At 39.3% G+C, this 27,003-nt stretch overlaps 1 protein-coding gene across 8 annotated transcripts in view; it reads left to right on the forward strand.

Moving 5' to 3' along the window:
* LOC106871768 (uncharacterized) overlaps positions 1 to 27,003 on the forward strand; it is a 1,221,261-nt gene that overhangs the window by 1,188,634 nt on the left and 5,624 nt on the right. For 5 of the 8 annotated variants that reach the window (XM_089364843.1, XM_089364846.1, XM_089364845.1 and 2 more), the window contains exons 82-84: positions 22,399 to 22,589; positions 25,011 to 25,116; positions 26,655 to 26,817. In XM_089364843.1, the coding sequence (XP_089220969.1) occupies positions 22,399 to 22,589; positions 25,011 to 25,116; positions 26,655 to 26,817 (460 nt within the window). Of the gene's footprint in view, positions 1 to 22,398; positions 22,590 to 25,010; positions 25,117 to 26,654; positions 26,818 to 27,003 lie in introns of those variants that run through there. The other 3 variants (XR_016244689.1, XR_016244690.1, XM_089364848.1) reach the window with 2 other exon arrangements.

Raw genomic sequence — 27,003 nt, forward strand, 5'->3', positions numbered from 1 at the left:
CCACAAGGTTTTATAGCATGTTGGCCACTTGATATTATCATTCACATGATTTTATCCTTGTTTATGTATATATGTATTTATATATATATATATATATATATATATATATATATATATATATATATATATATATAAACATATATATAATAGTATAGATTTAATCAAAAGATTAAATGTGGTACTTAAAATGCTTGAGGCACCAGAATTTGGTAGGATAAAAACCAAAAAACAAAATCAAGAGATTTGGTGAATAAAATTTGAAGAAAAGCAACAAAAATTCAATAGGTTATAGCAGTACGTACATTTCGTACAAGCTCCATTTATTCATGTAGTGAGAACACCGCAGAAAATACAATGAAAATGTACTCCTCAGCTGCATAATGGAATTTCATTTTAGAAAGTCATTTTGAAGATGTTTGCAAAAAACAAGAGTAAGTGACTTGTCTGTGAAACAGCGGCATAGTTGAGATGTGTTTTCTTCTCTTACTCTTGTTTTTTGCAAACAACTTCAAAATGACTTTCTAAAATGAAATTCCTTTATGCAGCTGAGGAGTACATTTTCATTGTATTTTCTGTGGTGTTCTCACTACATGAATAAATGGAGCTTGTACGAAACGTACGTACTGCTATAACCTTTTGAATTTTTGTTGCTTAACTTCAAATATACATATATATATATATACATACATACATACATACATACATACATATATATACATATATATATATATATAATCATCATCATCATCATCATCATCATCATCATCATCATCATCATCATCATCATCATCATCATCATCATCATCATCATCATCATCGTTTAACGTCCGTTTTCCATGCTAGCATGGGTTGGACGATTTGACTGAGGACTGGTGAAACCGGATGGCAACACCAGGCTCCAATCTAATTTGGCAGAGTTTCTACAGCTGGATGCCCTTCCTAACGCCAACCACTCAGAGAGTGTAGTGGGTGCTTTTACGTGTCACCCGCACGAAAACGGCCATGCTCGAAATGGTGTCTTTTATGTGCCACCCGCACAAGAGCCAGTCCAGGGGCACTGGCAACGATCTCGCTGGAAAACCCTACAAGGCCAGTCAGGCGGTACTGGCAACGGTCACGCTCAGGATGGTACATCTTAAGTGCCACCCGCACAAGAGCCAGTCCAGGGGCCCTGGCAACGATCTCACTTGGCTTGCCGGGTCTTCTCACGCACAGCACATTTCCAAAGGTCTCGGTCAGTAGTCATCGCCTCGGTGAGGCCCAATGTTCGAAGGTCTTGCCTCACCACCTCAGCCCAGGTCTTCCTGGGCCTACCTCTTCCACGGGTTCCCTCAACTGTTAGGGAGTGGCACTTTTTCACGCAGCTATCCTCATTCATTCTCACCACATGTCCATACCAGCGCAATCATCTCTCTTGCACACCACAACTGATGCTTCTTATGTTCAGATTTTCTCTCAAGATACTTACACTCTGATGGGTATGCACATTTACATTACACATCCAGCGGAGCATACTGGCTTCATTCCTTGCGAGCTTACGCATGTCCTCAGCAGTCACAGCCCATGTTTCACTGCCATGTAGCATGGCTGTTCGTACACATGCGTCATACAGTCTGCCTTTTACTCTGAGTGAGAGTCCCTTTGTCGCCAGCAGAGGTAAGAGCTCTCTAAACTTGGCCCAGGCTATTCTTATTCTAGCAGTTACACTTTCAGCGCACCCACCCCCACTACTAACTTGGTCACCCAGATAGCGGAAGCTATCGACTACCTCTAGTTTTTCTCCCTGGAATGAGATAGAAGTTGTTTCCTGTTTGTTTACAGTGTTTATTGCACCTGAACATCTGCCACAAACAAAAACTAACTTGCTAGTTAACCTGCCTTTGATATTGCTGCACCTCTTATGTGTCCATAGCTTGCACCGGGTACATCTTATAGAGTTACTACCTAGTCCTTTTCCACATACTGAGCAGGGCCATCTACCTGAAGGGGTTTGTGTTTTATCTACCTTCCTACTTATTAGGATTTTGGTTTTTGCTAGGTTGACTCTAAGGCCCTTCAATTCTAGTCCCTGCTTCCACACCTGAAACTTCTCCTCTAGTTCTGATAGTGACTCCGCAATTAGTGCAAGTTCATCAGCATAGAGGAGCTCCCAGGGGCAACCTGTCTTGAATTCCTCTGTGATCGCCTGGAGGACTATGATAAATAGGAGGGGGCTGAGGACGGAACCTTGGTGGACCTCTACCTCTACCCGGAATTCATTACTGTACTCATTTCCAACCCTCACCTTACTGACAGCATCTCTGTACATGGCTCGCACAGCTCTTACTAACCATTCTTCTATCCCAAGTTTCCTCATTGACCACTAGATAAGGGATCGGGGGACCCTGTCAAAGGCTTTCTCCATGTCAACGAAGGCCAGGTACAGAGGTTTATCCTTGGCTAGATATTTCTCCTGCAGCTGTCTCACTAGAAATATGGCATCAGTGGTGCTTTTACCTGGCACGAACCCAAACTGCATCTCATCTAAATTGATTCGCTCCCTAATTAGTTGGGCTATGACCCTCTCCGTAACTTTCATAACCTGATCTAACAGCTTGATGCCTCTGTAATTATTAGTATCTAAAGCGTCACCTTTACCTTTGTAGCAGTTTACTATGGTACTGCTACACCAGTCATTGGGTATGACTCCTTCGTGTAACACCTGGTTCGTAATACGGGTGACTAGGCTATAGCCAACACTGCCAGATATTTTGAGCATCTCTGCAGTGATTCCTGATGGGCCGGGGGCTTTCCCTGTCTTCATACTCTTAATTGCTTTATCTACCCTGGTACTGTCAACTCGGATAGCTGGTCCCTTTGTTGGGTCGACATACGGCAGGCTCTCTTTCTCCCATTCATTCTCTTTATTAAGCAATCTATCGTAGTGGCATCTCCAGAACTCTTTCTTTGCAGCCTCATTTAGTGCAAGCGTACCATCATCCATGCGCACACATTTCTCTCCTACAACATCACTATTCTCTCTCCTACACTGTCTTGCAACACGAAATACCTCGAGTCTTTGGTCCTCACGGCGCAGAACATTGGCAAATCTTTTCTTATCTGCTTCCCCTCTGGCTAAATAAACCTGTCATATATATATATATATATATATATATACATATATATATATATATATATATATATATATACTAGCAGAGGCACCTGGTATTGCCTGGGAATGAAATTTTTCCTTATATGTTGGAAGAAAAAAGCAAAATATATTATACAGAAATTTGTTATTTGAAATTCGATTTTTTTTTTTCAATTGGGATACAATTTATTCTTTAATTGGGAAATCAATTCTGAATTCATAATGCAAAATAATAATAATAATAATAATAATAATGAAAATAACAATAATAATAATAATAATAATCATGGTACGGCCACAAACCTGAAGGCATCGTTGAAGATAGAAATGCAAAGATTCTGTAGGATTTTATGATTCAGTGCAACCACAAGATAGAGAATAGGAAGCCAGACATAGTCTTAATTGAGAAAGAAAACTATGCTGGTTCATAGATATAACACGCCCAGCTAACAACAAGGTATGCGATATGGAAGAAAGAAAAGTTGAGAGATATGACAGGTTAGCTTGGGAAGTTAAGCAGTTGTGGTCGATGAAAAAGGTAGCAGTCGTACCAATAATTGTCGTAGCCCTTGGAACAGTGGGCAAAAATCTCAAGAGGTACATGGAACAAATAGGAGCTGCAATAAGCATGGAGCACTTGCAGGTACAGCACTGCTTGGAACTACTCGAATACTCTGGAAGGTGCTCGAAAAATAAGAGGTGTTACCTTAGTTCACTGATAGTGAACAGCTGACACTATAGTACATCTCCAGTGTTAGAAGCTGTGCAAAGGCAATAATAATAATAATAATAATGATAATAATTAATGAAAATACAAAATTTACCACTTTTATGAAAGGAGATAAAATCTACTCAATATGTTGAAGGAAATTATCTAAGTGCTTCTCGGTAAGCAACATTCTTTGTTTTCTGGTTTGGAGCATAGATAAATAAGTATTGTAAACTACCTACACTGGAGTTACCAACTTAAAAGTGACCATGAGAAAAGCAATCCAGTAGATTTCAAAGACTGGCCCTGAACTTTATTGATAGACATTGCAAAGCAAAGTCGCACTGGGAATTTTGTTTATTTGAACTCAAATGGCATGTCTGTTGGTTTGATTTGAATTCTTGGAATAAAAGCCTCTTGCCCTGAGGCACATCCATTGATGATGGTAGCTTCTGTTACATTAGGTGGTAATGTCTTCACAATCAACCTTGTCCCATTGCATAATTTGGGAAGATATAAATTTCGTAGAAGCATTATTAGAACTCTTACTTTCAGAAAAAGCTTGTGGAGGAGTTCCATATGGCTGAAGAGAATTAAGGGAGTCTGTTGTCAGAGATTTTGATCAAGAACAAGGATCACTTTACACCAATGAAGTACAGACAACTGACTCAACATCCATACAGTTCACAATGGAAAAGGAAAAAGACAATCAGCTAGCATTCCTGGACATATTAATAACATGTATCAAGTATGGATTCAGGACATCCGTATACCGCAAGCCAACCTTCACTGGACAATACCTCAACTTCAGCTCAGGACAGCATTCAAGAGTAATACAACACTTTGCAAATATCTCCTTCGAGTAAAACCACCAATAGAAGAGAATATAACTAAGAACGTGTGTACTCCATCCCATGCAGCTGTGGTAGGTTATACAAAGGCAAAACATGCTGCTCCCTCAAAATAAGCGTAGAGGAACATCGCAAAACTGTGACACGAGGCGATATTGATAAATCGTGTATAGCTGATCAGGTACGGAAAAATAGAAACCACCTCCCCCTGTGGGATGAAGTTAGAATGATAGACAGAGAAACCACTGGAAAATACGAAAACTAAAAAAAGCAGCACATATGCTAGGACACAACAACCTCCTAAGCAGACCGAGTGCAAATATGAGTAGCATATGGGAACTGGTATTAAGGATAGAAAAATATTAGATTTATAAGCCCTAAAATTCACTCCATAATTGCCCACAGGCATATGGTGTAGTGGTTAAGAGGCAGGCTACTAAACCCAAGATTCTGAGTTCGATTGCAGGCAGCGACCTGATTAATAATAATAATAACAATATTGAAAAATACCTTAGGAATGAGAATTCAGGTTCGAAATTTCCCCAAGGCACCTGATGAAGGCTGGAGGGTATATCAGCTGAAACGTTGTGTTAACAACAAACAAGATGAGGACAAATATACGTCAATCGTAACTAATGTAAATAATTAGGTTTGTGCTTTAAAGTTAGCCACTAACCAGTATTTTTATCGAGACAATATATCTACTAAGATTGTCAACCAAGACTGCAAAGCTCATACTACCCATAAGTTGGGCCTGTTCCCTTATTATTATTATTATTATTATTATTATTTATTGTCTTTGCACAGCTTCTAATGCTGGAGATGTACTACGATGCCAGCTGTTCACTGCCAGTGAACTAAGATAACACCCCTTATTTTTCAAGCACCAACTAGCATGTTCGAGCGGTTCCAAGTAGTGCTGTTTTCTGCAAGTACTCCACCCTTATTGCAGCACCTATTTGTTCCATGTAATTCTCAAGATTTTTGCTCACTGTTCCCAGGGCTCCGACAATTATTGGTACTACTACCACCTTTTTCATTGGCCACAACCGCTTAACCTCCCAAGGTAACCTGTCATATCTCTTGACTTTTCTTTCTTCCTTATCACATACCTTGTTGTCAGCTGGGCATGCTATGTCTATGATCCAGCATCGTTTGCTTTCTTTCTCGATTAACATTGTCTGGTTTCCTATTCTCAATCTCATGGTCACACTGAATCATAAAATCCCATAGGATCTTTGCATTATCATTTTCAATGATGCCTTCAGGTTTATGTTATACCACTTTTTGCTCTGTCAAGTCCATACTTGTTGCAAAGTGTCCAATGGACAATCCTTGCTATATTGTCATGACATCTCTTATATTCTTTCTGGGCTAGTGGCGTACATTGACAGGTAATATGCCATACAATTTCACCATTTTATTCACAAATTCTGCACTTATCACTTTCTGCTGTGTTGTCTATTCTGTATTTAATGTAATTAGTTCTTAATGCTTACTCTTGGGCAGCACAGATTAGAGCCTCCATTTCCAGTTTTAAGTCACTTTTAGTTATCCAGAGCCATCTTTTTCTGTTTGTCTTATCTTCAACATTCCTATGAAATTGTCTATGCATTCTTTTCTTTATCCACCTATTTCCAGTTTCATTCATTCTCAAGTCTTTGTACAGTGCTTTATCTTTGCAATCTTTCATCCTACACAAGCCTGACCTTCTTACTTCTAATAATAGTGGTTCTTTGGCAGATTTTACATACCATGCTGTATTGTTTTCTTCTGCTCTAATGCTGTGTCTGCATCCAATCAGTCCTCTTCCCTCTCTTTTTCTTGGTACATACAGTCTGTCTGTGTCACTTTTTGAGAGGAGTATCCCATATCTCTTCAGCAACTTCCTTGTCTTTCTGTCTAAGCTGTTCATCTACTGTCTATGCAATTACCCCTGCTTCATATCTAATTAGTGAAACAAGATGTTGAGTTGTGCAGCTATTCGTGCATGACATTCACCAAATCTTTTGATCCAGTAGCCTTGATCTCCATCTGGTTCTGGGGCCTTCCAGTTGCTCAGTTTTTTGCTGATTTCCTTCACTTCCCTAACTGAAATGACTAGTTCTACCTGTTTGAGACAGACTACCGTTTGTTTCAGTTCTTGCAACCATTCAGCATCCTTCTTGTTCTCCTTGCCTTTGCTCCAGATGTCACTCCAAAACCTTTGACTTTCAATGTTATCTGGTATCAACTTTTCATCTGTACACTCTCCATTTATTGCTTTATAAAATCTCTCCTGATCTACTCTGAATAACCTATTCGGCTGGTAACCCTTTATTCTTTGGTCGTATTTTACCATCTTTGCTTTCTTTGCAATGAGGGGCTGCTTCAGTTCCTCCATTAGCACTTTCAGGCCCTTTCTTTCAATATTATACTTCCAGTTCAGTGCCCTGTACTTTTGTTTGCTTTTAAGCTCCCCTTTCTCTTTTCGGTCTAACACAGAAATGCCATTCAAGAGCATATCTAACCCTGCCTGTATTCTTCTTTTCCACCATGGATCTTTTCTTTTGTTATTCTTGACACCAACACCCACATTTTCTATTATTATGATTATTATTATTATTATTATTGTTATTATTGCTATTATTATTATTATTTTCATATGCACACAACAATAAGACAGTAAGAAAAATAAAAATCCTAACCTCGGGCAACAACAAATAACTTTAACTGCCAAAAAACCTCCTAAGCATCCTAGCTGTTCCTGATAACACTGTTATCTGGAGCTGTACTAAATTGGCTTTTATGCTTGTTTCCTCTATCAATTTGTTCAGATCTTTAGGGATAGTTTCCAATGCATCTATAACTACTGAGATGTGGAGGTGCAATGACCCAGTGGTTAGGGCAGTGGGGTGGGGTGTACTGCATTTATTATTATTATTATCGTTGTTGTTGTTCTTATTCTTGTCTTGGTTAGATGTGTTTTGAGCACTCCATCAGTTGGAATTTTTGTTGCATGTTATTGAAGGTTGTTGACTGTTGTGTTAAACTGTTTTGTTTCTTGACCCCCTTTTGGTGTGCAGAAGGGGTTCTTTTGTTAAAAGTTCCCCCTTTTAGGAGCGAATTTTGGACTTTTAGTCCTTTTTAAGCAAAACAATTTCTGTTTGTTTTTCATTTTTACGGAAAACAATATGGTGTCCAGTGTGAAGGGGAGTGATTCTGGCTGTTGTAACAGCCAGTACAATGTTGATTTTGCCCCTCTTCACAGCAGTACCACCACCATCATCAACAAAAACAATGAAAACCATGAAAATATAGAAAACCAAGAAATCACCATTATTGTTCCTGAAAAAGAGAGGGAGGAAGAGAGGAAAGAAAGAACGACAACTGATACCACCACTGCCACCACCACTGCCACCACCACTGCCACCACCATCACAAACACATACTGCAACAAATCAAGTGGCACCGATTTTGCCTCAGTGGCAAGGCAAACAAAAGAAGATGTTGAATTTTACAACAAATGAAATTAAAAAAAAGGCAAAGGGGTTGTTAAGGAAGGAAGGAAACAATGTGTTCCTTAACACTCTTCAGTAATAAATTTAGGAAACCAAAAAAAAAAAAAAAAGCAGTAATATACAACAGAGTTTTAGACATCAAGAAGAAAAGAGAATGAGCCACTCAACAACAGTTGGAAATGAACCTGAGGCCGATTTGGACTAAAAAAACCTATGTGACAAAAGGAAAGTGCTTTGGCAGGGTGGAAGTGTGATTTTCAACAGAGCAGGAGGCAAGATAGCATTCCACTGTGTAACTAGAAACAAAGGAATTGCTGCTCATGCTAACATACTGTTACGAACGCCCGCACGCGAAGCACCTCCTTAATACATAACATCACAGAATACATTTAAAACATTAGAATAGAGCATTACATAATAACAATTCCAATACATGGCATGACAGTTCAATAACGTTGACAAAGTTTCCAAACAATTACAAGCTTTTCAATCATTTTTACATCGCAAAGTTTGTGTCTCAAGTTTCATTTGACAACAAAGTTCTTCTGCTTCTTTCCTTTGTATTTCTTTTCTTTTCCTTTCTTTTAGAAGCATTTAACAACACAGTTAACAACTCAGAGTTCTTTTTCTCTAAAATAATATAAAAGCATTTACCACAACGAAGTTCGTTTCCTTCAGGTCTGCTACTTCCACTGACCAGGGCAGTCTGCCACTACAATTCCGTCTCTCTCTCACTGGGACTCTATACATTTCTGCTGACCATATCTTTCTCTCTGTCAGACTTATTCCCATCTTCTTTCTGCTGACCATAGCTTTCTCTGTCAGACTTATTCTTCATCTTCACTTCATCTCCTCGACTGGCCCCATCTCCACGGGCAAACTGCTGTCTCCCAACTGCTCCGGCCGGTTGCTACAGCTCGACTGCCTCTGCTGGCTGCCAGAACTCCACTGGCCAAAATTCTCTGCTCACTGCTTCGGCCGACTGCTTCCCACCAATTCCTGTCCTGCTGAACTTTCGGTGACCGGAAAGGGGGCAGCTACGCTAAAAATAGCTGTGGTTGCCGACGAGACGAAGGAAATACCATTGTCCCCAACTGACCAGAGTACGGGTTCAAAACCCAGCCCGGGAGATAGGGATATAATGCTAACTGTATTTTCGGTGGTCGCATCAATACTTTAGTTGGCAAAAATTAAAATTGGGGAGGTGCCCCCTAAAATGAATATATGTCGGCTGGTGCCAGCTGTCCTCCTTGATATAGGGGACATCACCACAATACTGGTGGTGCATAAATTGCACCAACAAAATTGGATAGGTCAGGAGTTGGAGCTCCTTGTTCAAATTGAATAAGGCATCTTAAATTCAATCCCTGACTCAATTAACCAACCTGACAGCACCAGATTACACATGGTTGTGGAGGGTAGGAGGCCAAGGTGCTATTATTGTGGTGCCCAAGTCCAGTTTAGGGTTGACCACCCTAAGAGGGAGAGGCGACCGGCCCTTCTACCAACACCAGAACCAGGGGCACCTCAAGTACAGCAGCAGAAACCAACCCAAACACCAACATTATCTCCAGCAGCAGCAGCAGCAGCAACAGCGATGCCACCTCCAGCTGTCGCCAGGTTACCACCAACACCAACAACAAAGACACCAGCCAGAGTACCACCACCGCCACCACCAGCCAGAGTACCACCACCCCACCAGCTGGAGTACCTCCACCACCAGCCAAAGTACCACCACCACCACCACCAGTAACACGACCATCACCAACAACAGCTATTGTAGCAGTAACAACAAGTGAACCCCAACAAAATCAAAACTCAGAGAAAATTCCCCTTCCTTATCCAAACAACTCGGACTTTTCCAGTATTGAGGACGAGAGGGGTGAGTGGCAGACAGTCCCCACCTAAAAAAAAAGAAAGAAAAAGACTAAAGAGACAGTAAAAGAAAACGTGGGAGACACAAAAAAAGCGAAACTTTCCAACAACAGCAACAAACATACACACACACAACAATCAACAATACCACCTCCACCAGCACTGCCACCTCAAACACCAACACCACCACAAACAGATTCTATAAGCACGACAAACCTCACAGCCATAAATACAGAAAATATAAACCTAATTACATACTTAAGAGACAATACAAACACCACAATGACAAACTTTGTCTTCCCAACACACAACTCACCACCACCACACTAACAAATCTTAAAAATGACAACAAAATTACACGATAAAAACAATATTCCCGGAAGCTACTGTGTCGCACTGAAAAACTTTCACAAAAAGAATATACAAAAACCTCGTGAAAATTCCCACAACAAAGACCAAAGGAACCACCATACCACACAACAGTGCTAAGTAGAGCTCTTCTCTGTCCTAAATTTCTTTTAACATGGTGATGCTCAAAATAGGTCGCAGAAATGTCAGGGGCCTCAGGTCGCCTTGGAAACAAGGTCCCTTTTTAAGTGACCTGAGCTCCTGTAGTGTACACATAGCGACCATTAGTGAATCCAGACTATCTGACCCACGGGACCTCGCCACCTTTTTCGGTGGATATGAGATTTTTCTATCTTTGTGTCAGCTGGGGGTGGGGCTTTTCTGGAAGGGTCCGGATTTGAAATTAAAGGCAGTCTTCCTGGATCCAAAAGGTAAGTTGGTGGTCCTAGATGTGAACAGCAGTGCTTTCAGATTGGTGGCTGCCTATGCTCCGACAGGGGCAGGATGGTCTGATTACTTCAAGCATCTGGAGGTTTTTCTGAGAAAGTTTCAGACTTTAGTGTAAGTTGGGGATCGGAACACTGTCTTAGATGAACGTTTTGATTGCGTGGAAGTATCTGATAGGAGAGGAAGGTGCAAAAGTTTCGAAAACCTGCTCAAACGTTTTCAGCTGTCTGACAGATATCGACTAGATTACCTGAATGTGCCAAGCAGACAAGGATACCATAGGATGTCCTCAACTTCACATGGTCGGCTACACAGACCACAAATTTGTAATCTGTATTGTCGATTTAGATAGACTTCATAGACAGGGTGCTGGTTACTGAAAGCTGAACATGTCGTTACCAGCACGTCAAGCTTACAGAGACCGTATTAACAAATTAATTAAGCAGGTGTTGAGGGGACAGTCGTCAGCAACAACTGGTAGTTTGCTCTTAAAAGAGCAATTAGAGTAGAATCAATTCAGTTTAGTGATAGAAAGAAATAGAATAGAGGGAGATTTAATTACAAAGTTAGATGAGGCACCTAGGGCAGGCATTACAACCGATGTGTTGATGGTAAAATTAACCCTCAACCAATTTGTCAATGCCAAACATAAAAGCTGTGTTGTCAGAGCTAAGGCACGTTCATTAAGCGAGGAGGGAAGGAAAGCATCACGATAGTTCCACATGGCAGAGGCAAAAGGTGGCAATAAAACCACCATTTGGTCTTTGGTGGGCCAGAACGGATGTGAGGTGTTTGAACCGAAACAGAAGTGTGTGGCTTTTCAGGAGCACTTTGCTCAACTGTTCAGGAGGAATGGAAGGATGGATAACAGGGTAGACTTCAGTGTGGATCTGGATGGCCTGCCACAACTCACGGAGAATGAGGGAGAGTGGTGCAAAAGGCCAATAACAGCTGCAGACATACAGGAAGTGATGAAGAGCTGCACGAGTGGTAGATCATCAAGTTTGGATGGTCTGCCCTACAAGCTTTAAATTTTGATGACAGACTTGTTTGCAGGCTGTTTAGTAGACATCAACTGCAACTCGCAGCACAATGGGATAATTCTCACTTTTGTCTGTCGAGAGGCAGTGGCACTGCTGAGAAAGGATCCAAACAAGGATTACGTTATAGAAAATTTCAGGCCCATCACTCTGCTCAATGTAGAGTTCAAGATTTGGGCCAAGGTGCTAGACAAGAGGTTGGCACTTGTCGTAGACAAGCTGGTTGGCAAAGCACAGACATACAACAACCTTCACTCGTGCGCTACATCATAGAAAGTGTGGGTAATGAAGCTGGGTGTCTGACCAATTTAGACCAATCTAAAGCCTTCAATGGGGTGGACCATCAATACTTGGCAGGGCAGCCAGTTTTGGTTTGGTTTTCTGTGGTTGGATTGCTGCTTTGTACAGCAACACCTGCTTTGTTGTTTGAGTGAATGGTCACCTGTTGGAGCCATTTCGGCATATTGCATTCGGTCTCTCAAGGGTGCCTCCTCTCATCCTTTCTGAATGTACTGACTCTTTAGAGATTACTGCAGACGTTGGAGGGTTTGAGGGGTTCGAACACTTCACACCCGTTCTGGTCCACAAAAGACTGAATGGTGACTTTATATCATGTTTTGTCTCTGCCACTCGGGCTCATCGTTCCCTTCCTGCATAGACTGCATGTCTTAGCTCTAACAATGCAATCTACGCATTTGGCGTCGAAGTATTAGTTGAGGGCCAACTTGGAAGCCAGCATGTTGGTTGCAAAGCCTTTCCTAAGTGACTCATCTAACTGCCTCACTAGATTCTATTCTATTTCGTTCTATCACTAATGCCTTGCTAAACATAATCAATTCTATTATAATTGCTCTTTTAAAAGCAAACTAACAGTTGTTGTTGATGATTGCTACCGTCATTGTGTGCTTAACTAATTCGCTAATCCGGTCTCTGTAAGCTTAATCTGCTGGTAACGACATGTTCAGCTTCCAGTAACCGAGACCCTGTCTATGAAGCCTATTTAAGTTGATTGTACAGATCACAAATTTGTGGTCTTTGTAATTGACCAGGTGAACATTATATACATTATTTACATTTCACGGATATTTGTCCTCATCGTGTTTGTTGTTAACACAACATTTTGGCTGATATACCCTCTAGCCTTCATCAGATGTCTTGGGGAAATTTCGAACCTGGGTTCTCATTCCTAAGGTATTTTTCGATGTCGTTGTTGTTGTTTTTATTATTATTATTATTATTATTATTTTATGTTTGACTTTTGCTTTGCATTTGTACAAGTTGGATCCAAGTCTCACCCAGAGATCTCAAGAGACAAGTTAGAAGTTCATGTAGGTGTTATGCCTAGGGTACCATATATTTGGATTTGTACAGTGTTGTTCTAGAGAATGTTTTAAAATTTGAGATCAGATAGACAGTATTTTACGTAGGATATGGGCAGTTCCCATGAGCACTATCTTTTGAACTTCAGCCATTTTGGGGTTTCCTGGTATCTGAGCTAGGTAGTAATCAGCCCGTTTCGCTGTCATTCCCAGGGCACCTATGACAATAGGTATTGTTTTCGTCTTCAGATTCCACATTTTGCTAATTTCTATTTCAAGATCTTTATATTTGCTCAGTTTTTTGGTAGGTCTTGACAGATACGTTTATATCGATTGGGACAGTCATATCAATGAGGAGGCATGATTTTTGTCTGAAGTCTTTCAGTATGATGTCTGGCCTATTTGCATCTATCTTTCTGTCAGTTTGAATGGTGAAGTTCCAGAGGAGTGCGATGTGATCATTTTCAAGTTCTGGGGGTGGTTTGTGTTCCCACCAGTTTTTATTATGGGGCAAGTCCAGGTTTTTGCAAATTACCCAGTGAATATATTGTGCAGCTCTATCATGCCTGTTGAGATACTCTGTAGGCGCAAGCAAACTGCACATGGAGACAACATGATCGATGGTCTCATTTTGTTGTTGGCATATACGACATAATGGGGAGCTGCCATTCTTTAATATGTTGGCCTGGTAGTTCTTTGTAGGTAGGCATTGATCTTGGGCTGCTATGATAAACCCCTCTGTTTCTGATTTCAAGCCAGGGGCCATTAGCCATTGATGGGTAAGGGCTTTGTCAATATCTGCATTATTCGCTCTCTTTGGGTATTTGCCATTGAGAGGTTTTCCATGCCATTTATCAGTCATAATATCTAAGGAAGCAATTTTAGCACGAGTTTTCGAGCGCTTAGCTTTTTCTGCAGGTGTTTCTAGTTCGTCTAATTCTTGAATTTGTTGCAATTGGAATTCACTTAGATATTCCTTTGCCTGTTTTGTTACTGAGTAAGATGCTTTCTTGCTTTCATGTTTTGAGACAAGTTTTAGCATCCAGTCCTCAGAGTTTTTCAGATAGGTGTCTAGGCCAATTGTGGCTACCTTCATTGTTAATGCCAGCTGTAGAAATCCACGGCCTCCCTCTTTTCTCGGCAGATAAAGACGTTCTATATCTGCCTTAGGGTGGTGCATTCTATGCATTGTCAACAGTTTTCGTATTTTTCTGTCAACATTACATATTTCAGTAATTGACCATTTAACGATATTGAAACTGTAAGTCACGACTGGTATGGCTAGTGCATTGATCGCTTCGATCCTGTTTCTCGCATTCAGCTCTGTCTTCAGTATTTCTCTCACCCTGCGATAACATTCTCTTCTGATCCTTTCCCTCATCACTGAATGCTTGATATTGTCCCCTTCAATTACCCCTAGGTATTTGTAGCTCTCCGCTGGTTCTAACTCTTTTATGACATTTTGCTGGTCAAGGTTCACATTAGATGTTTTTGTCATTTTTCCTTTGATAAAGGTAGCTTTTGCACATTTATCAAGGCCAAATTGCATCCTGATGTCCTCACTGAATTGTTTAACAATCGCTAGTAGTCCTTTGAGTTGTTGGTCATTCTTTGCAAAAAGCTTTAAATCATCCATGTAAATGAGATGATTTATATTTTTATCAAATATTTTATAACCATACTGTGCATCATTGAGCAATTTTGAGAGAGGTATTAAGGCTAGACAGAAGAGGAATGGTGATAGAGAGTCATCCTGGAAAATGTCAAATGAAATTCTTACATCTCCAGCATTTAGAGATTCATTGTCATTGTTCAACGTCAGTGGGGTTTTCCATGATCTCATACTTACAGATAAAAAGTTTCGCAGAGTATGAGCTAGCACGGGCTACTAACTCCAAGATTCTGAGTTTGATTCCAGGTAGTGACCTGAATAATAATAATAATAATAATAATAATAATAATAATAATAATAATAATAATAATAATAATAACATCGAAAAATACCTTAGGAATGAGAACCCAGGTTCAAAATTTCCCCCAAGACACCCGATGAAGGCTGTGGAGGGTATATCAGCTGAAACGTTGTGTTCACAACAAACCAGATGAGGACAAATATCCGTCAAATGTAAATAATGTACATAATTCCTCATCTCTTAAATATAGAAATGTATGACCATGTGAAATCATGGACACCCTGTGCTATCATTGTCTGAAGGCCTTCAGAATACTCTGTCTAAATATGATCCAGATGACCAGATGCGGTTTGTCCAAGTCCACATTTGCACATTTGGGTAATCTAGTTGGTACTTGTCAGACAATTGGAAATGCTTGAGCAGGTTTTTGAGGCTTTTGCAACCCACTCTCCTATCAGTTAGCCCCACAACGCCCACTTAACTAATTCACTAATCTGGTCTCTGTAAGTTTAATCTGCCAATAACAACATGTTCAGCTTTCAATAACTGGGACCCTGTCTATGAAGTCTATTTACGTCGACTGTAAAAATCTCAAATTTGTGATCTGTGTAGCCGACCATGTGAAATTGTAGACACCCTCTGCTATCATTGTCCGCAGGCCTACAGAACACCCTATCTAAATACGATCTAGATGAACCGATATGGTTTGTCCAAGTCCACATTGGCACATTTGGGCAATCTAGTTGATACCTGTCAAACAACTGGAAACATCTGAGCAGGTTTTCGAGGCTTTTGCAACCCCCTCTCACATCAGTTATCCCCACACAGTCTAAACGTCCATCTAGGACAGTGTTTCAGTCTCCTACTAACACTAAAGTATGAGACGCTCTCAAGAAACCATCCAGACGCTTGAAATAATCAGGTCACCCTGCCCCTGTCGGAGCACAGGGAGCCATTAGTCTGAAGGCACCACCATCACTGCCATTCACATACAGGACCACCAACTTACCTTCTGGATTCAGGAAGATTACCTTTATTTTCAAATTCAGGCCTTTCTGAAATAACACCACTGTTCCACCACTGCCTCCTCCCAACCGACACGATGATAAGAATATCTCGTATCCACTGAAGAGGGCTAAGAGGTTCCGTGGGTTGGAACGTCTGGTTTCACTAATGGCTTCTACATCTATGCTGACGGACCTCAAGTCATTTAAAAGATGGCATGGTTTCCAAGATGACCTGAGACCCCATACATTTAAACAACCTATCTTGAGCCCGACCATGTAGAAAAAAAAATGAAAACAAACAATTAAAGAGAGCCTGATTTACCATTGGCCTCCTCGTTCTTTGGGGTGGCTGTTCTCACCAGTAGATTTTTGTATAGTTTTTTTTTTACATAATACTTTTTGAAGTAACCTAACAGCTTCAGGAAATTTGATTTTTATTGTATGCATTGATAAGAATCTTTAAAATTTGTATGTGTGGTGGTGGTGTGTTGTGTGTGTGTGGGGGGGGGCAAACAAAATCCTCCATAGTAATGTTTGTGACGTCCCTGAGGTATGTTGTTAAATCTGTATTGTTTGTATATATGGCTGTGAGGTTTGTGGTGCTTCTGGAGTCTTTTGGTGTTACAATTTGTGTTAATATGTGTGTTTGAGGTGATAGTGTTGGTGAAAATGATGCTGGTGTAAGTTGTTGGTGGTTGTGTCTGTGTTTTGCTGCTATTGGGTTGTTCTGCCTGTGTGCGCTTCCCCTCTTTTGTTATGCATTTTCTGTTTCTTTAGGGGAACATGTGCCAGTCTTCCTTCCCAACCTCAGTGCTTGAGTAGTCCAAGTTGTTTGGGTTGGGAAGGAGAATGTCTTGCGGTTTTAGGATGGTTGCGTGCGGGGTTTCATCTGTTGTTGCTGGTACTCCCTCTGCTGCTAGTGGTGTGGGTGTTGGTGGAGCCTCGGCAACGGCTGGAGGGAGCATTGCTTTTGGTGTTGTCAATGGTGATGCTGCAACCCCTGTTCATGCTGCTGTTGCATCCACCACTTCTGCTGCTACTGTGCTGGATATTCCCCCACTGCAGGCGTTGGTAGCAGTGCTGGTTGCCCCTCTTCATTCTCTTCAGTGCAAGAAACCTTTAAGTGGTTGGTATCGCCACGGTGGTAGCATCACGGCTTTCTACCCTCTGTTATAATATGGAGCCTGGTACCGTCTGACAGTTTCATTGAGTTGGGGATAGAATTTATGCTTTTTTGTTCAACTTGAATGAGCAATTCCATCCCCTGATCCATCCAGCTCTGCTGTTGTAGTTTCTGCACCTCCAGGATGGTGGCAGTCTCCTCTATGTCTAGTAGGACTGCGCCGCCAACCAGCATATAAGTATTTCTGGGGAGATGTTTGAAATTTTTATTTTCGTGATGTGCCTACCCATATATGTTGGAATGAGCATAAAATCTTCTGTCTTTAGGGGTACTGTAGAATGTTGTTTAACTTCTTTTTCTGTAGCAAAATGAACATTGATAGTGCCAAAATTTTTACCCTGTGTCACATACGTTTTTATGTTCCATATAGATTTCAATATCAGTTCCAACTGCTGTTGAGTAACATGTTCTACTTTCCACTTCTTTATGTTTATACATTTGTAAGTGACTAATTTTTTTTCTCTTTGTTGATGTCCCTAATTAAATCCTGTAGGTTGTTAAGGAAGACATCATTTCCATACTTCCTTAACAATTCCTTTGCAATTTTTAATTCTTTCAATGTAAAAGTACATTTCTCTTTGGTTTGCTTCGCTGCTGAAGCGAAATCGTTAACATTATGTTTCTCATTTGAGTTTGCATTGATGGTCGTTGTGTGCGTGGTTTTCTTTTTGTTGTTGCTTGTTTTTTCTTTGTTGTCTGTGTTCATGGTGGTGGAGTTGGTAGTCATTTCTTGGTTTTCTTTCTGAATATTTTCTATGGGAGTGGTGGTGGTGTTGTTGGTACTGCTGTTTGTGCTAGCACTGTGAAGAGGGGAGAAATCAACAGTGTACTGGCTAACAGGCAGAAACACTCCCCTCCACGACTGACTTCATATTGCTTTTAGTGAAAACAAAAAACATTTTTTTTTTTTTTGGTAAAAAAGGACCAAATGTCCAAAATTCGTCTCTAATAGGGGGAACTTTTAACAAAAGAACCCCTTCAGCACTCCAAAAGGGGTTCAGAAAACAAAACAGTTCAACAAAACAGACAAAAAATATAAAGAAATACAACAATTAATATCCACTTACGGAGAGCTCAAAAAACATGCGCCACCAAGGCACAACAACAACAATAATAGTCAATTCTTTTATTAGCCACAAGGGCTAACATACAATAACATTAAATGAGATGACACAGACGTAAAAAGACAAAAGCAGGAAGATACAATAAATAACAAGTAAATTAAACAAATTAAACCTCCCAATATGATAGGAGCTTTAAGGTCATCCTGGAAAACCCCACAAAACCCACAGGTACCTGATCACAACAGGGCAAGAGCCCTTCTTGTTTAATTCCCTTTTTTTACAGGTGCACGCTCACAATTGGTCCTTTCACACTGGCCATTCTTCCAACATTCACCTACCTTTCAGCAAACTTGCTAGAAGACAACACTTCCCTCTTCACCCTTAACTTTTTTTTTCAAGTTAAACTTGTAAAAGTTGATGAGAGCTTGGCAAAAGAGGGAAGTGTCTATCTTTAGCCCTTTCAAACAGGTCCACCATACTGCTTGTTTTGCTACAATGGGTCCTCCTTAGCACCTGGAGAGGCAAGTCCATGCTGTCCAACAGTATCGTGGGGTGCTGGACAAGCAGTCCTCTTAAATTGCTCAGAGTCTAGTTTGGTCCAGACCTTCAGGTGGAGAAAAACTGGGACGAGGTGACAAGCAAGGTAGCCAGTCTCACCCAGAAATGGGCCTAGAGGAAGCTGTCCCTGAAAGGTCGAGTGATGATGGCAAATGCATACTTTGCATACGTCATCTATTACCGCTTGACCATCGTCCCTTGCGCTGTTTGCTGGTTGACCAAGCTAGTGTGCATACTCCTCCACTTTCTATGGAAGGAGCACGTTCCACTGGTCAGGCATTCCACAAGTCAAGCATTCCATCTGCTGACAACAACCGCTGAATGGAGGGCTGGGCATGTTGTGGTTGCTGATGTACTCAGATTATGACATCTCCAGCATTTCCTTGATGGTGAACAGATATGGTCGCCATTTGTAAGACTCACTTTACCCCAGCTTGTCTCTTTGATTGAACTGCAAACCTGGATTAGGTGTAGACCGAGGAAGGGTGCTTGGCATCTTGATTGCCATCAAGCATTCACAGCTCTGAACCAGGTGGGCAATGTGGTTGGTGGTAGTTCCACTCTAGCATTCTATAGAGGGTTAGTGGAGTGAAAGTGTGACAACATTCTCGGAGAAACTCTAGGTGTTGAGAATCAACTAGCCAGTCTGTTTTGGAGAATTTTCGGGCCTGAGCCTATGAATAACTTCCAGAAATCTTTGCCTGGCAGAATTACCGAGGGACACTGCCTGTCCAGAATAAATTTTACAGGCATGGAAATACCATCAGCCGGGCCTGCCCAAGGTGCACCCAGAGTGATAAAACTGTTCTGCATTCCATTGTCCAGTGTTCGAGTTTTGCTGACCTGTGGGTTTATGTCAAACACCTGTTGTCACATGCAGGACAGATCCAGTTATCAGCTGAATCCATAGTGAAGATTACCCCACCACCCTTCTTTGTCTGCGAGGGGTAGCGAGTTTTTATTTGTCTGGTCGCTGTAGCAAAAGCGATATTATGGTTGACTCATCTGAAAGGGCTAAAGTCAGACACTTTCCTCTTTGGCCAAGCCCTCATAAACTTCTTCAAGTTTCACTTGGAGAGGAAAGTGAGAGTGGATAGGGAAGTGTTGTCTTCCAGCAAGTTTGTTGAAAGGTGGGCGAATGTTGGAAGAATGGCCAATGTGAAACGACCAATTCTGAGCATACACTTGTAAAAAAGGAAATTATAGAAGGGCTCTACCCTGTTGATCAGGCACCTGTGGGCTTTGTGGGTTTTTCCATGATGATCTTAAAGCGCCTCCCCCCACTTCAATTTTTCATTGCTTTTTTTATAATGTTTATTCGATTTGAAAATCCATTATATCATCTTGTGTTGTCGATTATGTCTCCGTCATGTAATTTTATGTATCTTTACATTAACCCTTGTGGCCAATAAAGCAATAAATTATTATTATTATTATTATTATTTAAATAGAAAGTCAGGGTAATCATATGGACAGTAGACGAACTAAACAGCTTAGATAGAAAGACAAGGAAGTTGCTAACTAGATATGGGTCACTCCACCCAAAGAGAGACACAGACAGACTGTATGTACCAAGAAAAAGAGGGGAAGAGGACTTATTAGATTCGAACACATCATTAGAGCAGAAGAAAACAACATAGCATGGTATGTAAAATATGCCACAGAACCACTATTACTAGAAGTAAGAAGGTCAGGCTTGTGTAGGATGAAATATTGCAAAGATAAAGCACTATGCAAGAAATTGAAAACGACTGAAACTGAAAATAGGTGGGTAAAGAAAAGAATGCATGGTCAATTTCATAGAGATGTTGAAGATAAGACAGAGGAAAAAAAGATGGCTGTGGATAACAAAAAGTGATTTAAAACTGGAAACGGAGGCTCTAATCTGTGCTGCCCAAGAGAACTAAGAACAAACTACACAAAATGCAGAATAGACAACACAGCAGAAAGTGATAAGTGCAGAATCTGAGGACAAAATGGTGAAACCATATGGCATATTACCAGCCAATGTACGCCACTAGCCCAGAAGGAATATAAGAGATGCCACGACAATATAGCCAGGCTTGTTCATCAGACACTTTGCAACAAGAAAGGACTTGACAGAGCAAAAAATTGGTATGACCACAAACCTGAAGGCATTGTCAAAAATAGGAATGCAAAGATCCTATGGGATTTTATGATTCAGTGCAACCATGAGATTGAGAATAGGAAGCTGGACATAGTCTTAATTGAGAAAAAAAAAAACTATGCTGGATCATAGACATAGCATGCCCAGCTGACAATAAGGTATGCAATAAGGAAGAAAGAAAAGTCAATAATAGATATGACAGGTTACCTTGGAGAAGTTAAGCAGTTGTGGTTGATGGAAAAGGTAGCAGTAGTACCAATAATTGTCGGAGCCCTGGGAATAGTGAGCAAAAATCTCGAGAAGTACGTGGAACAAATAGGGGCTGCAATAAGGGTGGAGCACTTGCAGACAACAGCACTGCTTGGAACCATTTGAATACTCCAGAAGGTGCTCAAAAAATAAGAGGTGTTACCTTAGTTCACTGGTAGTGAACAGCTGACACTGTAGTACATCTCCAGCGTTAGAAGCTGTTCAAAGACAATAATAATAATAATAATAATAATAACAGGGATATTTCTCTTACTCTCTCTGTCCCTTTCTCTCCCTCTTGCTCACACTGCCCATCCTTGATAAATCTCTCCTAACACATGGACCTACCAGAGAATTCAGCCCTCTTTTCAACAAGCACATTGACTTCAACTCTACCTGAAAATTTCATTCTCCTCTTTGATGATATATATTTGCTATTTCTAAATCTCCACACTGACTCAAATCAGCCAGCTCAAGGACCTCTAATGACAGTCTATGTGGAAATAACCGTGGAAATAAGAATAAACCTCTTCCTTTATATTTCTTGTAAAAGGCTGGGCCGAATGCCTTGTGGTGTTTTGACTTTTGAAATCCCACCAAGGACAATGTTACCTTTCACCATTACAATGACTTATCCAGTGCTTATCCAGGGTAGTGTAATTGTAGAGAATCAGGCAAAATGCCCTGCAGTATTTGTTCTAGATTTCTGTTCTCTCTGCAAAGCCTAAAGTAACACAGATATCAAACTCTATTGGCCCAAGTTGTCAGCCTTTTCGTCTGATAAACATCAACAGCATTGATGTATGGGTAAAATACATATGTATGGGTAACTGCCCATCTCCTACAAAAATGCTTGACTGAGTCTGGTCAAACATATAAAAATGCATGTTCAACCTTGTTTGATAAAGTCCCTGAAAATTTACAGGAATATTGATGTGATATAAATATAGAATTAAAATATGGAAATAAAGTTAATTAATTTGTAGTTGAGTGATAATAAAATTGGATCTGACGTTATTGAAATCACAATATGAAAATTAGTTGTACTCTGTAATATTTTCTGTTTTCCATTTTCAGTTCTACTTATGAAAAAGTTCAGAAAAAAAGTCATCTCCACTGGTCCTTCCAAAGATATGACATTATCAATGAGTTTTCTATCCGCCCTCCTTTGCCTCCTCCATTTGTACTGCTCAGTAACATCTACCAGTTCTGTCGTTATCTGTATAAAAAGGCAAAAGATCAGGAGCTGAAAATAAAATATGTATTTTGTAAGTATCTTTTTCCTTGTTTTATTTCTATTATTTGTGATTTTCCAAATTTGTACTTCTGCATATTATAGGATACAGTTTTTACTGTTAGAAATATTTTGCATCAATATGCTACACAACTGAGATGTATGCAAGGAACCTGTTTGTTAGTCATTAACAACATAAGTATGTGCCATAACAAAGGATCCTCTAAAACTTTATCCAGGTATTACTGCTATAATCCATAGCCACAACAGCCTAATCTTCTTCATAACCACTACACTTTATTACCATTCACTGCATTGCCTCTATAACTCTCTGTGTTACCATTATGTTTCATAAACTCTTATATATGCATCTGCATTTCACAGCTACTACATTCTTACCTGTTTATTAGAACTAAACTATCTTGCAACTACATCATGATATATGTACTACCACTCTATTAATTGCCTGGGACCTCAACTTCTGATGGTGACTTAGAGGTACTTAAGAGCTTACTGTCCACCAAACTCCTCTATCTGATGTAGTTTTGTACCAGAGCTGGGGCCCGCTTCTTCATGTTGTGTGTACATCATTCATTCCTTCTATATCTCCTTTTTTCCCTCCATTGTTCCTTGAAGAACAAGATTCAATGATCTTTACAAAGCAGCTGGGTCTCAGTGCATGACCATAATATTCCAGCTTTCTTTTCTTTTTTCTTTAAGTCAACCACTTCACCTTCCTTCTTATGAGATCTTCAATGTTGTCAGCAAATATGAGGTTTTTCATGTTCATCCCTCAAATGTTGACTGTGTTCATATGGTCTTGTTCATACAGGTATTGGTCATAACATGCTCCAACATGTTAAAAAGATGGGAAGAGAGAAGACAAAGTTAATGGATTCCTATGGTGTTGTACACCCACCATCTTGATTGTGCCTTGCAAGAAACACTGAACTGGTTGTCTCGGCACAGAATGAGCCAACTTTTGCCTCATGTGGAATACAAAGATCATCATGCCAAACTCTATAATTATTTGTCTTAATGTTTTAGAAAATTTAGTCTAAGATTATTTAATACCACAAAGTGTTTCTTGCAGAGGATGAACATGTCAAACATCTGCTCAGTAGTTTTTCTAGCTTTATGGAAGTTTACTTATTCTACAGCTACGATGTTTCCTGTCTCAAGCATCAGTCTGTTCAAGGTTGTTCTGAACATAAACTTGTTTGTTTGACTGAGCTTTACACATACTGTGATTATTCTGACATGGTTGGAGATTGCTTGTCTTAGGAAGCAGTATAATCAGAAATTGAGACTAGGGTGTCAGTCAATCCCTTGTCTACCAGATTGTGAGTATTTTGACCTCTCCTTCATATTTCAACAGTTCAGCAGGGATATTGCCAACAACTACTGACCTTTCATTTTCCACTTATCTTCTTGCAATAACTTTTTCTCACATGATTAGGGAATCATTCTCACTGGAAGTATCCTTTACTTTCAGCATATTTGGACTTGTCAGATCTGATAATTGTACATTACAATGATACACCAATTCCATTAAAATATCCAAAAATGTTATTGCTATACTTCATAAACACACTACAACATTATTCTGGTTTAATGTCTTCAAGGACAATCCAAACTTTTCTTGTATTTAATGGATTATTACTACACTTCATAACAAATGCAAATCTATCTTAGCACTGCACTTAATAACCAGTACAACATAATCTCTTTTTAAAACTATGTCCTAGTTACCTTATCTATGTTTTAACCTTATCTATGTTTTAACTCCACAGCAATTATATATATATATATATATTTGCATTACCTCTACATTATATAGCCACTGCATTGTCTATATATTATGATTACATTCCATTGCTGCTACAACTTTCTGTTACTATTAAACTCTACAGCCACAACATTATGCACATAGTAGCACTTACATAATGTAATCCATTGCAACGTTTTCTCTAGATGTAAACTGCAGTCTATAACCACTAACTTTTTATAAGTGTACTCCATTGTACTTCATTACTACAATGATTGATTTGTTACACCAGCATTATCTAACCAATACAGCATTGATGTATGTTTTACTATTCAACTCTGTAGCATCTCCAACATTATCCCATAGAATCTATAACTACGACAGCAGTATTTCCATGTTGCTTCTACCTTTCAAAGCTACTACAATTTCGTCTCAATGTTATCACTATACTTTATCATCACTAGAGCTTTATATAACCATTACTAGTGTACTCTACAGCCACTGCAATTTTATCTTTCCTTAACTGCTACACTCCTTAATCTCTTGTAGAGCATTATGAGTTGCACCTACATTCCTTAAACATTACAACTTTGTGTGTTTATCTTGACACTTTCTGTAACCACTACAGCTTATCTAGAATAACTTGTTACTTCAATAATTAATTGCTGCTATAACTTCCTTCCACAGCATGTAAATATGACAATAAAGAAAAAGAATTACTTGAGTGGGAGCACAAGATGGTTCAGTCTTACATCTTAAGGCAGCATAAATCTGACAGTAATGACAAGGATGTGTAAGTGATTTCATTTTCAAATTTATATGCATTAAGCTGATGTTCTGACACTAGCAAAACAATTTTCTCAAGGGAAAAATAGCAATTCTTGTAAGATTAAGGGTAGGATGTAGTTGACCAGATACACTTGTGAGCATAGTATACATTTTATTTGCCCTGATTGGTTAATGACAAAGTTGATTCTAATGGATAAGTATTAAATGGATAAGTATTTAAACTTATCTGTTTATTTTCAAGGCTTCATTTATTCTTATTGGGTCTACTTTACTTTGTTACCCATAAAACTGTATGAAAAGATGTTATGTCTGAATTCCAAAGAAAGATATCAAGCCAACACTACAAATTCAAATTTCCTTTATTGCATTCTCCTATTTATTGTTAAGAGGATTGATCAGTTAAATGTTTCAACCTTGAACTCATGCAACACCAATGACAAACTACAAACACTTGACCATTAGTTCTATTCGTACTATATCCTATTAACTCCTACACTTGCAACTTTGACCTTTTCCTCAAATAACTCTTTCACTGGTTAGAAATTGACAATAATTTTCTTCGATTGTGAATATTTTGTCTGATCTCAAAGTATAATTATTTATACTGACAAATAAAAGGAAAATGTCAATTAATTTTATAGGAAGGATTTGGGTTTTGCTTATAACTTCAGATTGGTTGTTAATTTCATGACATAGAAAATTTCTTGAGGGAAATCATCAGTTGAAAACAGTAACTGATATATTATGAGTCATCATCATCATCATTGTTTAATGCCCACCTTCCATACTGGCATGGGTGGTACTAATGATAGGAATGTTCCATCATTAAATATGTTTATTTCTTTATTGCCCACAGGGGGCTGAACATAGAGGGGGCAAACAACAATGACAGACAAAAAGATTAAATCGATTACATCAACCTTAGTGCATAACTGGTACTTATTTAATTGACCCTGAAAGGATGAAAGGCAAAGTTGACTTTGGTGGAATTTGAACTCAGAGCTTAATGGCAGACAAAATACCGTTAAGCATTTTGCCTGGTGTGCTAACGATTCTGCCAGCTCACCACCCTCCATCATTAAATATATTGAGCACAAAACTGATCTATTGTGAACCACTCTACAAGTAAAAATGGACAGACACTTTTGGACAATGTTGAACATCATCATCAGCAGCAGCATGTAACATGTTTTCTTTACTGACTTAGGTTGAACTGTTTGCTCCAATGTCACCTTCGATATGGTTGTTTCCTAATGCCAACCACTTTACACTTGTGTACCAGATGCTTCTTTCATGCCCCCAGCACTCATAAAGTCACCAAGTAACTGCAACTAGGTACATGGAAGATGGAATATTCAGGAATGGAACATTTGTGATCGTTTGAATCCTCAATCAGGGCTGACCTGAGGTTAAATAACATAAAAAGAAATTATCAATGTTCCAAACTATTTTAAGTTTCTGATTCATTTAAAGATTTTCATTAAAAATTGCATCCACAGCTTTTCATAAAAACCTTTTAATGTAATATTTTTTTCCTTCCAGAATTGACCGATTAACATTGAAAGTAGAAAAATTACAACAGCAACTAAACAATTCTCAGTATGAAAATTCACAGAATATTGTAGAAAAGTTTAATAAATTATGTTCAATAATTGACCAGTTAACGTCAAAGGAAGAAGAATTACAACACAACGTTGATGAAAAGGTTTGTAATTTATTACTTTTAATTTATTTTCCAGTTTTAGCATAAAAACTTCTATAAAATTTTATTGCTATTCTTTAGTAAATATTTCCTTTTTAAAGTTATATATTTATCTTTTGTCTTTTATCTATTACTTGTTTCAGTCATTAGACTGAGAACATTTTGAGACACTACCTTGAAGAAGTTCAT

Source organism: Octopus bimaculoides, chromosome 16 (assembly GCF_046866305.1).
Source record: "Octopus bimaculoides isolate indiv1 chromosome 16, ASM4686630v1, whole genome shotgun sequence".
NCBI lineage: Eukaryota > Metazoa > Mollusca > Cephalopoda > Octopoda > Octopodidae > Octopus > Octopus bimaculoides.